Source organism: Emydura macquarii, unplaced genomic scaffold, assembly GCF_026122565.2.
Source record: "Emydura macquarii macquarii isolate MOO-44397 ecotype Brisbane River unplaced genomic scaffold, CSIRO-AGI_Emac_v2 contig_3080, whole genome shotgun sequence".
NCBI classification, from domain to species: domain Eukaryota; kingdom Metazoa; phylum Chordata; order Testudines; family Chelidae; genus Emydura; species Emydura macquarii.
Window position 1 is genome coordinate 855,485 of NW_027133217.1, and position 14,462 is coordinate 869,946.

Sequence of the window (14,462 nt, forward strand, 5' to 3'; positions counted from 1 at the left end):
TATTAATTTATGGCAACCGTAAGGTAGCAGATACTATGGTGATGAGCATAGTATAAGAGCCCATGTAGAATAGAAACCACTAAAATACTGCAGTCATTTTTAATGCAAAACTCTGAAGTTGACTGCTGGGTTTAAGGCTTGAATTCAAGGTTTACAAGGCAGAAAACTAATTTAGAGGAGAGTGGCTAGGTTACTTCTATTTTAGAAGCTGGGCACATTATACATTTATAAAGAATGATCTAATTGCTGCTTCCTTATTTACTTAGGCGTTTATAAAAGATTCAGATTCAGAGAGGGAAATGTAGTTAAAATGAATTATTTGCATCTTTTATTAGATATAAATTAACCAAGGTGCCCAGACATGGGTGATTAGTGATGTATAAACAGTAAAGAGAGTCTGGAAAGTTGAAATGTCAGATCCTTTCTGGAGAGCTCTCAGATGTCTGAGAGGTTAAAGAGCTCCCTTGGCATGGATGTTTAATTAAAGAACTTTGGGGGGAAGATGATGGATCAGATGTTGATAAATTCATGACTTTTTGTAGGATGGCCCAAGAGCGAAGCCCCATGCATGATGGACCAAATTCTGCAGTAATGCTAATTCATGCCATCTCCACGAAAAACACCCTTCATTCCCATCAGGTAGTCCCTACAAAAAACACACACGCAACTATGGCTCACAGTTGAAAATAGCCATTACTGTAAAATTAGTGGTAATTTTCAACCATTTCTCCCCCTGCACCCATGTTCTCCCAGCAGCCCTGTATCCTCTCCACAGGCCTTGCTCTCACAATGCTATCCTCTCCTGCTCCCACCGTAGAGGTGAGCTTGTATCTAGTTTCAGTGACTCACCTCCCCTTAGTCCTGGGCTCTGGCTGCCCGGGTGCTTAGATACCCCAGTGATGATGGTGGTATATGAACCTATACAGAATAGAAATCCTTAGGTCCTTATGAAGTTTCCATGCAGTCCCTCTTTAGGTGAACTCCTAAGGATTTCAATGGGAGGAGGATAATTTGTGAGCACCATAGTTGCCAAGATGGAAACAATGGACATGATCCACTGAAGTCAATGGAAAAGCTCCCACTGAGTTCATTGGCTCACGCCCAGTTCGCACATGCATCTCCTGGGCTGCATCCAGATGATTATGCGTGCACACAGTCAGAGAGCTGGCTAGACTGGTGGGGGGACTTTGACGAAAACCCTTGCTGGCATCATCTGTGTTAATTTCTGCTAAGGACAATGCGTGTAACCAAAACAGAGATTTAGCCCAGTTCCTGGACTCTGAGTGGGAGGCCCTCTTCCTTCCCACGGGTAGGCTCCTGCATCTCTCTCTCAAGCATCCATGTATAGTGCTTCCTCTGACAGCCAGTACAAGAGCAGGGAAAGCTGCAATTAGGATCAAGGTTTATTCTTTGCAGGCTGCCTCTGGGGGTGATATACTCACAAACACTTTGTGAGTTTCATCCCAGCTAACAGGGGGCAAGGGAACAGTTCATTCCTGTTCCAAAACCCAATGGAGTCAATGGAATCACTCCCACCAACCCCAGGGGGCTTTGGATCAGGCCCTTACTCATCAGCTGGCTTGTAACACGTCTCATTCCCATGCGCATGCATAACAATTTGCAAGCTGACCCATTCAAATACCAGCTCATGTATCAAATGTTCTTTTCATTCACAGGTTCTCTGCCGTAGCATTAAATCATTCAGTTTCACTTCTGAACAAATAGGGATCTTAGCCCTCAGAGCAGTAGCACATCATTGATGTACTGTATGTACACTAAATCAGTGGAAACCGTATACACAGTGAGAAGAATTAGATTCATATGGTTTTTCAAGACCATACACAATCCGAAGACTGTGATCATGGGGACTGAGTAACGTGATATGAAGTCTCATACCCCCAAAAAGTAACAGAACATGAATAGATTACTCACCTCAAGCACAAGAAAAGCACGAAGGCAACAATAAGAGCTCCTATAGATATGCAGTGTCCCAGGTAGTTTATGATGAGAGCAATCTTGTAATGGAGTGCATACTTCCTCTGGAGGTAGAGAGATAACACGATTAGATCAGCACCAATCTCGGAGCACTGGCATTAAGGAGCAGTTAATCAGTTTAGGAAACTGTAATTACTTTTCCTGATTTTAAGATGATGTTATTATAATAACCCAAGGGCTACAGATTATAGATTAGCCAAGCATATTGTCCGGACAGAAAAATGCAGTTCTTCTAATCACAAAGGTACGTTTCAGTTTAGAATTATTTCCATACAGATCTGGCCAAAGAGTATTTTTCTGTGGAATTTCAATAGGATTCAGTATTACCTGGCTTAAAGCCAACCACATTGCCAAAGGCATAGGACACTCTAGAAAGACAAACTTCTCACAATTCCAACAGGAAATGAGATGGCAAAATTAATTTTCTTTGTTAGATGTCCAGATATTTTTTGTTTAGTAGCCAGTGTTAAGATCAGGTGGGTTTCCCTTATATTAACCCTTCTGGTTAAGTTTTCTCATGAAAATAAATAATAAATAATATTCTGTATCATTGAAGCACAGTGCAAACTAAGGACGTGACCCTTCAAACTCGTATTTGAATTGATAAAGATTTGAACGACCTGGAATCTGGTGATTTTAGCACAGGACTGGGAGACCCCAAATTCTAAGCACAGTTTTGATAGTGACTTGCTCTGTGTCGACCTTTAATGTACATTTCTCTCTGTCACATGATATTGTCAAAATAAATCAGTTAGGCCCTGATCTTGCAGACACGGGCCAAGTTTTAAGCACATGAAAATACCCATGGAAATCAGTGGGATTAGTTTTGTGTTTAACTGCTTAAGTCTCACAACAAATACATAAAAGATTGCCTATCTGTGAGCTGCAGTCAGAAAGAAGGCGAAGCCGCACACTTCATGCTAGTGGGTGCTGGGAATGCAGTATTAAAATGAACACTAGTGCTGGTAGAAAGCCAGCAAGGATTTTCCATTGAAAATCTCAAATGCAGAGAAAAATTTTCCTTTTGTCTCATTTTTCATTGAATTTTTAAGTTTTTTTACTAAAATGGAAAAAATTCAGTTTGGAATATTTCTCCCCCTTTTCTGTAATGTTTTTCCTCCCCACACTTATTCTCCCTGGAAGGCATAAATAAATAAATATATAAATAAAAAGGAAAGGGAGGAGGAGCTTCAGAAAATGAAAACCAATTTTTTTTTTTTCAGTTATCGAAACCCAACAGTTTCAGTTTTCCACCAAAAAATCCCTTTGGCCAAAATGAAAATTCTTACCAAAAATCCTCATTTCAGTTGAAAATCATTTGTCGTTGCATAAGAGGTTTCGATGAAGGATTTTCCCACCAGCTGAAGTAAATCACTTCGTCCATGCAAGTGACACCCTCTAGCATCTCTGTAGCAAGCCAGCCCTGCTGGCATAATTTTTATTACCATATTCTACCCAAGTCTTCGGCAAACAGCCTAATATGCGGCCCTTTGAAACAACTAAGTTATAGGGATTTTTTTTTAAAGTGTATTCTGAAATCCCCTAGACTCTCACCTTCACCTGCCCATTTCGGAATAGCCCTTGAGGAGGAAGAGAAACAAACGTAACATGACCTTTATTATACCTATGTCACTAGATAACTGACCCTAACTCGTCAAATATCAGTTTACATGAGTCATGTAAAATATATTGACCTGATGCATTACAATGTTTATTTTTTGCTTAAATGCCATTTGAGTGCTAGGCACTACATGGCTGTTTTTTTCCCCTAAAATGCCATTTTAGAATACTGGGCAATTTCTGGAAATAATATAATAATATTTCCTCCTGTCCAGAAGAGCTTACATTGTAAATGAGATATTACTCATCTCATTTGCGTCACGACTGTTATTTTAACTTTGCACATATTGTACAGTGTTACAGTTTTGAAGACAAACTTTAAAAAAAAAGTGAACTTCCTTTTCAAACACTGGCACTAGCGTGTAATAAGGAGCACTTTTGCTGTCGCTAATACTAGACTGAGGTTTTTCCCAGGAAAAACTTAGACTCCATGGAGAAGCATGGTATTAGCGCCTGTACAATGCTGGGATGATATGGCGGTAAAGCCACCCACCTTCAGCCTGTGCTAGCATTCACATCACATATATAACTGGATCAACAGCCCCTATGCTGCAAAACACTTACATTTTTTCCTACTGCCAACATACCCCCACGGTTAATGGTTTTGGATGTGGCCAAAGTTCTGCTAATGTAACACATTTGAAATCTGTGTGTTGCAGCCCTCACCCTTCTTTCCCAATGTCTTGTTCACACAGAGAATAACAACCTACTGCTGCTGCCAGATAGAGTTATTCCTTTAGTTCAAGTAGTTGAGGTCAGTTTTGCGCTGCTGAAGGTATTGGGGTCAAATCCGGCTGATGGTTCATGAGGCAGCTCCTAACACTACCAAGTGGATAAAGGCAGTCACATGCTATGCAGAATAACTCGGTCATGTCATTTCGGCCATGTCTTCCAGACAGGCACAACTCATGCCACACGCACTAGAATGGGACCTACTGGCTGATGACAATCACACTCATTACTGATAATGTAGCCACGCTGCACATACAGCAACATCCTTCTGAGTCAGCTCTCTATCAGTTAAACTGGGCCAAGTGCAGGAAAACTGACCCAAGGGCTGGTCCAAATGGTCTCTTTACATCCAGAGTTCAAACAAATACAAGATGCCTTTCTTCCTTCAGGTGACTCTCCAGGTCCCAACTGGGGTTGGATTCCCTAGTCTCTCCGAGCCATTACCGTCAATGACTCAACATCTGAGTGTAGTCATAGCTCCTCTTAACCAAGCAAATCTCCCCAGCGTGAGTTGGATTTCATTTTCTGCTGACCGAGTCCCTGGACAGTTCCTGCAGAAAGGGCAGGTATCTATAGCAGCAGGCTTTGCAGTGTCTGGTCAGTCTAGATTTCATCCCATACACTGTACTGAACGATAATGTCTAGGAGCCCTGACAATTAGTGCTGGCCCTGTTAACCACCTTGGTCTTACAGCACATAAGAGACAAGTTCTCTAGAGCCCCTTGAAGGGTTGGTTTGAATTGACCTGTGAAATAAAGGAAAACCATTTTACTTGCTAGGAGCCCAGTTGTCTGTGCTAACCCAAGCCTTCTGTATTTTCTCCTCTAAGCTTCTGGGTTTGACATCTGATGTACCATTTTGATACACAACCGCATTTGTTGGCTCCTGCTATTTCTCCTCATGCAACTGATTTCCGTCCTTTCTCTCTTAGCAGTGTCAAAACATGGACCGCAACTGAGCTTACAAAGAGCAGAACTAGACTAGCCCCGTGCTAAGGTGCTGCTGTGCCATGCCCAGCTTTTCAGCTCCTTATGCGCTCCCACACCGCCGGCTAACGAGAGTGTTACTTTGTGCCAGCTCTGGGGAAAGTTTCCATGAGGTGGAAACCTGCTGAGCTGAAACCATAAATTCATTTCCCAGGTTGCTACCAAAACAGTCATCCGAGCATAATGACCCTTGGTCACCCGAAAGTGCCGGGGAAGGGACACTACCCATCACCTAGTGGGAATTTGGAAGTTGAGTAGCCAGAGTTTGGTGATGTGCTAGCCATCCCGCTTTACATAAGGCGCCCCACTTCAGTGCGCCCATTCGTGAGAGTACAGTTAAGCATGGGTGTTTGTGGAACCCCTTTGTGAGTGTGTGTTAAAGGCCCCACTTCTGCCCCTGCTCTGTAAAGGATGTGAGTCTCTTACAGCGCCAGGTAGGGAGCTCGCTTTAGCAAAAGCTTTAGTGGCTTGTGCTTTTAGCTCTGCAGGTTTCCAGTTCTGCTCCGCTTGCGGCAGCCACGTTTGAAGAATCAGGGCCTTGCCTGCTTTGAAGATAAGGATTTAGGAGCTTATTTAGGCCCCTGAGCATAAGCTGCCATGCCCGAAAATGGCACCTTTTTATATGAAAAACAGATTGATGGATGTGGTCACTCAGCACCAGCTTGCTGATCTGTGGCATCTGTTAAGATTATTCAGTGACAATAGCACATGCATGTGGGTGCATCTTACTTTTAATCCAAGAAGGGACTACAAGGAATCTTTGGGGAACCTGTTTGATCACAAATCAACCCAAGTTTCATTTGGACATCTATCTGACCACTGGCCAGGCATTTCAGGAATATTCATAAACCTTAATACTTGTAGAGTTTGTCATAACCCATGCAGGATCTACTAAATGAGTTTTTAAGCCTTTGCAAACACAGGAGGATCTGGGAGGAGGGGAGGAATCACAGCTTTCATATGCTTAAGGAATAGGTGGTTTAAGAAGTTTTATGGTATTATCATAGCTGCAAGATAGTAAAGCAAATAGAGCCAAGGGGAAAATCCTCTACTGTAGTGGCAACAACTATCCAAGCCCTGCAAACAAAACTCATCTGCATTTGCCTTTACAGTGATGTTAACTGTTCAAAGTCATGTAAGAAAAAGAAGTGGCTTTCGAATGCAATCGTATTTTCCTCGACAGGAAAAGCAAATGATATAATTTGGCCTTGAGTCCTGCACTCCTGCCTGACCTAAGTTAAAGGAAATGTATGTCTTGCACTAACCCTCATCACCTTCAAGGCTTTGCACACCACTGCTCCCACCTCCAGCTGAACATTTGTTCCCACCTTCCCTCTCTCTCTCTGTGCACTAGGCTCTACTAACTCCTTCCATCTTAACAAGTCCCTTGTCTCCTCTCACTGTTGACAGATTTTTCCTCATCCCGCCCACTGGGCCTCTAACGGTCTCCCACTCCAGTGTGCCAGTCAATCTCAGGAGAGGTCTACAGAGTCATGGGTTGTGAATGAAGCTTAGACATCCCCAAGGTAGATTTAATTTAGCTAGCCTGGGTACCAGAGCCGTGAAGCTGGGACAGCACAGACTTCGGTGCAGACTAACCACATGAGTAATTACACAGAGTTCTGGGTGGGCTTGTGCCGCCTGTCCTGACACCTGTACTGCCACAGAGTGCTCTGGTACCTGGGCTAGCTAGGTCATGTCTACATGCATTGCAATCACTTCCCATGAGAGCACTCTAGACCTACTCTCTTGCGCCATCTCCAGTTTCTCCCTTAAATCTCACCTCTTTTGACTACCTCACCATCGCTAACCACCTCTGCTGCTGTGCAGTCTCACAATATTTGATGCTTTTCTTCAGGCCCCAACTCCTGGAGTCATGTGAATGTGACGGAATCTCAGGTTCATTTTTAAAACAAATGTACATTTCTAGCCCTCATGGTTGCAGGGAAGAGCTTGAAAACATGACCTGAGTGCACCTTAAGGGCTCGGAAACCAAAAGGCAAATAAAAATAGCCCAGTATTTTATTTATTTATTTTTTAATTCATGATTTTTAAAGGCAAGCTCAGGATTTTGGGGATTCTGACTCATGACTGGTGAATATGTGGGGTTGTCAATATGGCTCCTGTGCCATCTATTCCTGATTTCAACCCTGCCCTTATCAACCTTACAATGTTACTCACATTAAACTAAAGTGAAAAGTTGGAATGAACAAGATGAATTCTGAACACGAACCAGCAATTTTTGCTGCATCCCTCCCCTTCCCCTCTTCTTTGCTAGTATGAGGGCTTATTTAGATTATAAACTCCTCTGGGAAGGTGGGACTTCATCTTCACATAAGGTTGTAAAGTGCCTAGCACTTCTCTAGCAAAGGAGAGAAAAAAGAAATAAATATCAATAAATCCCTGTGTTTCTAGAGTGAAATTCTCCCCTGGACAGAGAGCTAGCATAAAGCCTAGGTACCACTTTCAAACTATAAATAGGAGATAAAGAGGAAGGATTAAACCGGCACAGGGACATTGAACCTGCACTCTGTGCAAGGGTGAATTTTCCTTACATCTACAAGTCTAGACTGCCAAGCTGAGAAGACAGGATTTCACACAAAGCTTTGAGCCTTTTTGAAAGAATCTGTAGAATTTAACAAAGAGAAATAACCTTTCCATAAGGCCTTGTGTATTACAGGGTGCTCTGGCTCTTCTAAAGGCTGGCACGGTCCAACTCTTCTGTGACTACATTTCTATGTTGTTGCCAGTTCTCCCTGTGTCTGCTGAAGATAAAGCGAGGTTGAGGATTGGGAATGCTTTGGACCGAAAGCTGCCATGTACCTTGCAGGACCAGGTGATAAGAACATGAAAGGCAGCAATGAATATATTATTATTAGTAGTAATAGTAATATGGTAGCAGGTATTGGCCACAAACTACATTGAGTCCTCATTGTGCTAGGTACTGTACAAACACATAGTAAGAGGCAGTCCCTGCCCCAAAGAGCTTCCAGTCTAAATAGACCAGACAGACTGAGGCTATGTCTTTGCCACAATCTGAGGTGCGACTGTAGCATATGCAGACATACATCCGAGCTAATTTTGGTGTAGTTGTCTTGGGCAACAACAGCTGGGACGCCACGGCAGCACAGGCTGTACAAACCCACCCAGGACTCAGATATGTCCTCTTGTGGCAAAGTCTGTGGCTTCAGTGCTGTTATTCCAGCGAGCGAGATCAAAGCTGGCGTGGGTACGCCCACATGTGCTGCAGTTACACTTCTGAATGCAGTGTGGACATAACCAAAGAATGTGAGTGTGACTATCCCCAATTTTTCTTCATGGACGCATAGTATAAGCGACTTGCCCGAGATCCCACGGGGACCTGTGGAAGAGCAAGAAACAGAATCCCAATTTCCTAAGACCCAAACCAGCACCTCAACCCCAAGACCCTCCTTCCTCTCCAGTATGCTGAGAAAAATTGACATCTATAAAAATGGAGAGAGAGAAAGAGAGAGAGAGAGATACAGACCTTGTCATCCAGAATAGGTTCGCACTGAGAGTAGTTGATCTTGGAAGCCCATGTCCCATTTCCCATGCATTCTCTGTAGGCGTTTCCTAATAGGGACCAAAATAAATAAATAAATAAATGCCCAAGTTAACAAAAAACAAAACAAACAAACCAGAAAAATTCCAGCGTGGCAGCTTCAAAGGCCTACACCTTAAATGAGAGCTTCTACTCTGGGTGAATAATGAATCCTGCCTCTGTGGGCTTTGCAGAATAGATAACCTTCCGGGGAAGGAAGGAGAGGAGAAATAAAAGGCATCCATAAATACTAAGACAGCATGTTTTTAAGATGCTTGCTGACTGTGATTAAGGTACAGCACAACCAGAGACGTACTCAGTAAGACAGGACAGGACTGTGAAGAGCACAGGAAGAAGCTTGATAATAAGGTGCATTTTTGCATGTGCCAGTATCTCCCATCTGCGGTCCCTCGAGGGCACCCACCCTAGGCTTCTGGCTCTGAAGCTGTCATCTCTTTTGAGCAGAGAGCCCTGTCTCTCTCCCTCCTGACTGGGATTTCTCCAGGCTGCACAATTCCCTGCCTACACTGCGATAATCCCAGTAAGCCAGACAGCATAAACAGGGCAGCGTTTGTGCTTTGCTTTCTCTCCCATGAGCACGGACAGCTGTAATTGCCAGCAGTGACAAGTTACCACACAGTTCTTCCTAAGCAAGCACATTTATTCTTGGGGTGAAAGCATTAGAGAACACATTAAAAACAATAAAAGACCCTACATGCACACTAACAAGCTTATCAGAGATCACCCCCCAGCTCCAACAAGGGAGGGAGCAGTCCTCCAAATGCCACCGACAGGTTTTTCTGTGGTTACAAGCTCATAAACTGCCTTAGCTCAGAATTATCACCTCTGCAAAGGTTCGTCTGTCCTTCATACAACTTGGGCCTTTGCTATTGAGACTCTGGGAACAGACAATGGTCCCCTCCCTCCCCAGGGCATAGCTTCAAAAGGTTTGCATAATTGGGAGGTGAGGAATTTGCGTTCACCTCTCCCCAGAGACTCCCTAGGCAAATGGGTCGATGCTGTTTGTCCCCAGAGTCCATTCCCATCTGGTGCATTGTACAGAACAGTCCTTTGAAGTTCATAACACTCCCCAAGGTTCACATCACATCTCCGCTCTGCAGACTTTACATGCAATCCCACCTATCAGAATACGCAAGCCGTTCATTTAGTACAACGGATCCCAAACATACTTAACCTTAATTCAGTAGGGTCTCCCCAGGATATTGCAGGGAACTGCCGTATCTGTCACAGCCTTACGAAAAGCAGGTTAAATAAATTGTGCAAAAAGGTGAGTGAAGGTTCGGGTCCCTTAATGCCACAACTTGGAGTGTGTTACATAGTTTACAAAATTATTACTGTACTTACTAGGGCCTGATCCCCTCTCCCTTTACAGTGGTGGAAAATAGGGGTGAGGCCAGGTCTACACTGCAAAGTTTTGATGGCATAGCTGTGTCACTCAGGAGTGTGAAAAAAACAAACAAATCACAACTCCTAGCTGACACAGCTGGGTTGACAAAACTCCCGGCATAGATGCAGCTATTCTGACCGAAGAGCGCTTCTGTCAACATGGCTAACGTCATTCAGGGACGTGTAGTTCCTACGTCGGCTGAAAAACTCCTTCTGTTGGTGTAAGTCCTGTTTGCAGTATGGAGCACTGCCGGCTTAGCTATACCAGCAAAGCACATGCAGGGTAGACAAGGCTTATCTCCCTGGGAGCCACTCACTCTTTATATGTATTGCCTTCCTGTACTGTAGCATTTATGGTAAACTACTTGACAATTCAGGATTTGAATGAAGCTTTGTAGTCTTTCTAACAAACCAATCAAAACAGCCATACAGGCTGAATTCAGGCCAGCTGGCATTTCCATTGGCTATTAAGATTCTCACAGTTAGCTGCATGAGATGCCACAAGCGGGGACAAGTCAGCATTTCAGTGAGGCTGGGAAAGCAACACAAGAACTTTGTCTGAATTGATTTCAGTTTGAATTGGGGTGCAGCCATCCGTCCTTTAAAGAAAAGCCCAACCACACAAAGGGTCTGATTCTCCTCCTTTGCACCAAGAGGAGTAACTGCACGGAAGTCAGTGGAGTTACGCCAGCACAAAACTGGCCTGATAGAGATCAGAATGAGGCCCAAGCTGCTTCTGCCTTTTTGCCCAAACGTTCTGTGCATCTCAAAGGCCGTCATTTGGTTAATGAGATTTAACACAATGCAGACTCCAGTCACTCCGTTTTCTCTTCCCGCCGCTGATATAATTGCTTTTCCCTCACTGATTTCTCTGAAAGCAGGTTAATAATATCATCTAGCCCCTTTCAGAGATCCACTGAATTACTTGCCAATTCTTCCTGTCTCCTTATTTTAAAAACATCATATCACCAACAGAAACTACAGCGCCCACTCAGCACGTCATCGGACTGGAAACCATTTTGTGCTGTGAAAGTTAACACTCGCTCTCTCTCTCTCTTTCACACATGCACCCCTCTGCTCCCAAAGGGGTACTCGTAACCTAAATGTTTGAAGTCCTTCCAGAGAAATGAGTTCCTAAATTCAATTTCATGTTCATTTGAAATGTACCCTTGAGGCATGCATGGGCAGTGCAAAGCAGTGTATGTCTATTCCATCTTTGGGAAACTCTCTAGATAATTCTGCGGTATCTCGAGAGGAAACTGCGGGGCTTTGAAGTACAAATTACTTTATTTTATATAAAGTCAACCATCTCCCCACCCCACACAAAAGTTTTGTGCGACTACATCAATGTTTTTTTCCTTTGTCTGTTGCAGGCTATATCCTATTTGAGGGACACTGACAATTAAATAGAGTAGAACCCCAGAGTTACAAACACCTTGGGAATGGAGGTTGTTGGTAACTCTGAACAAAATATTATGGTTGTTCTTTCAAAACTTTTACAGCTGAACATTGACTTAATACAACTTTGAAACTTGACTATGCTTATTGTTTTCGTAGTTTACATTTAACACAGTACTGTACTGTATTGGCTTTTTTTTTTTTTTTTTTGCCTCTGCTGCTGCCTGATTGCGTACTTCCAGTTCCAAATGAGGTGCGTGGCTGACTGGTCACAGAGTTCGTAATTCTGGTGATCGTAACTCTGAGGTTCTACTGTAAACATAAAATAAAGAATAGAAAAGTCATTAATATGCACCCAGGACAAATCTAAGCAACTGCATCATCTCCTCATGTTACATTCATCCTCCCTTTAACCCACCCTTCCTTTTGTCCATTTGCCCTCACCACCTGCCAAGAGCAATAAGGGTGACGTCGTGGTGGGTGTCTGTTATAGACCACCAGACCAGGAGAACGAGGTAGATGAGGCTTTCTTCAGTCAACTAGGTAAAGTTTCCAGTTCACAGGACCTGGTTCTCATGGGGAACTTCAATCACCCTGACATCTGCTGAAAGAGCAATACAGCAGAGCTCAAACAATCCAGGGAGGTTTTGGAGAGTGTTGTGGACAACTTCCTGGTGCAAGTGCTGGAGCAAAAAACTAGGGGTCGTGCTCCTCTTGACATGCTGCTCACAAACAGAGAAGATTTGGTAGGGGAAGTGGAAGTAGGTGGCAACCTACGCAGCAGTGACCATGAGATGGTCGAATTCAGGATCCTGACAAAAGAAAGAAAGGAGAACAGCAGGATACGGACCATGGACTTCAGAAAAGCAGACTTTGACTCCCTCAGGGAGCTGATGGGCATATCCCCTGAGAGGCTAATATGAGGGGGAAAGGAATCCAAGAGAGCTGGCTGTATTTTAAAGAAACCTATTGAGGGCACAGGAACAAACCATCCCAATGTGCAGAAAGAATAGCAAATATGGTAGGCGTCCAGCTTGGCTTAACAAAGAAGTCTTTGGTGAACTTAAACATAAAAAAAAAGCTTACAAGAAGTGGAAGCCTTGTCAGATGACTAGGGAGGAGTATAAAAATACTGCTTGAACATGCAGGAATGAAATCAGGAAGGCCAAAGCACAATTAGAGTTGCAACTAGCAAGGGACGTGAAGGGGAACAAGAAGGGTTTCTACAGGTATTTTACCAACAAGTGGAAGATTAGGGAAAGTGTGGGCCGCTTAGAGAATGATGGAGGCAACCTAGTGATAGAAGATGTGGAGAAAGTTGAGGTACTCAATGCCTTTTTTGCCTCTGTCTTCACAGACAAGGTCAGCTCTCAGACTACTGCACTGGGCAGCACAGAATGGGGAGGAGGTAAACATCCCTCAGTGCTGAAGGAACAGGTCCAAGACTATTTAGAAAGATTGGACATACACAAGTCCATGGGGCCGGATGCAATGCACCCGAGGGTGCTGAGGGAGTTGGCTGATGTGATTTCAGAGCCATTGGCTATTATCTTTGAAAGCTCATGGCAATTGGGGGAGGTCCCTGAGGACTGGAAAAAGGCAAATCTAGTGCCCATCTTCAAAAAAGGGAAGAAAGAGGATCCAGGGAACTACAGACCAGTCAGCCTAACCTCAATCTCCGGAAAAATCATAGAGCAGGTCCTCAAGGAATTTTGAGGCACTTGGAAGAAAGGAAGGTGATCAGGAACAGTTAACATGGATTCACCAAGGGTAAGTCATGCCTGACCAACCTGATTGCCTTCTATGAAGAGGTGACTGGCTCTGTGGATGTGGGGAAAGCTGTGGACGTGATATACCTTGACTTTAGCAAAGCTTTTGATGCAGTCTCTCTCAGTATTCTTATCAGCAAGTTAAAGAAGTATGAGTTGGATGAATGGACTATAAAAATGGATAGAGAACTGTCTAGAGCATCAGGCTCAACGTGTAGTGATCAATGGCTTGATGTCTAGCTGGCATCTGGTGACAAGCGGAGTGCCCCAGGGGTTGGTCCTGAGGTCGGTTTTGTTCAACAACTTCATTAATGATCTGGAGGATGGGGTAGACTGCACCCTCAGCACGTTTGCAGATGACACTCATCTAGGGGAGTGGTAGATACCCTGAAAGATAGGAATAGGATACAGAGTGACCTAGACAAATTGGAGGATTGGGTCAAAAGAAATGTGATGAGGTTCAACAAGGAAAAGTGCAGAGCCCTGCACTTAGGACGGAAGAATCCCATGCACAGCTACATACTGGGGACTGATGGGGTAGGCAGCAGTTCTGCAGAAAAGGACCTGGGGCTAACAGTGGATAAGAAGCTGGATGTGAGTCAGCAGTGTGCCCTGGTTGTCAAGAAGGCTAATGGCATATTGGGCTGCATTAGTAGGAGCATTGCCAGCAGATCGAGGGAAGTGATTATTCCCCTCTATTCAGCATTGGTGAGGCCACATTTGGAGTACTGTGTCCAGTTTTGGGCCCCCCACTACAAAAAAGATGTGGAGAAGTTGGAGACAGTCCAGCAGAGGGCAACAAAAATGATCCAGGGGCCGAAGCACAAAACCTATGAGGAGAGGCTGAGGGAACTAGGCTTGTTTAGTCTGCAAAAGAGAATAATGAGGAGAGATTTGATAGTAGCCTTTAACTACCTGAAAGGGGGTTCCAGGGAGGATGGAGCTAGGCTGTTCTCAATGGTGGTAGATGATAGAACAAGGAGCAATGGTCTC

The 14,462-nt window shown here is 43.9% G+C and overlaps 1 protein-coding gene across 1 annotated transcript in view; it reads right to left on the reverse strand.

Annotated features, from left to right (window-relative positions):
• CRHR2 (corticotropin releasing hormone receptor 2) overlaps positions 1-14,462 on the reverse strand; it is a 237,009-nt gene that overhangs the window by 84,688 nt on the left and 137,859 nt on the right. The window contains exons 4-5 of the mRNA XM_067530389.1: positions 8,842-8,927; positions 1,933-2,039 (exon numbers count right to left, since the gene is read on the reverse strand). Coding sequence (XP_067386490.1) covers positions 1,933-2,039; positions 8,842-8,927 — 193 coding nt within the window. The remainder of the gene's footprint in view (positions 1-1,932; positions 2,040-8,841; positions 8,928-14,462) is intronic.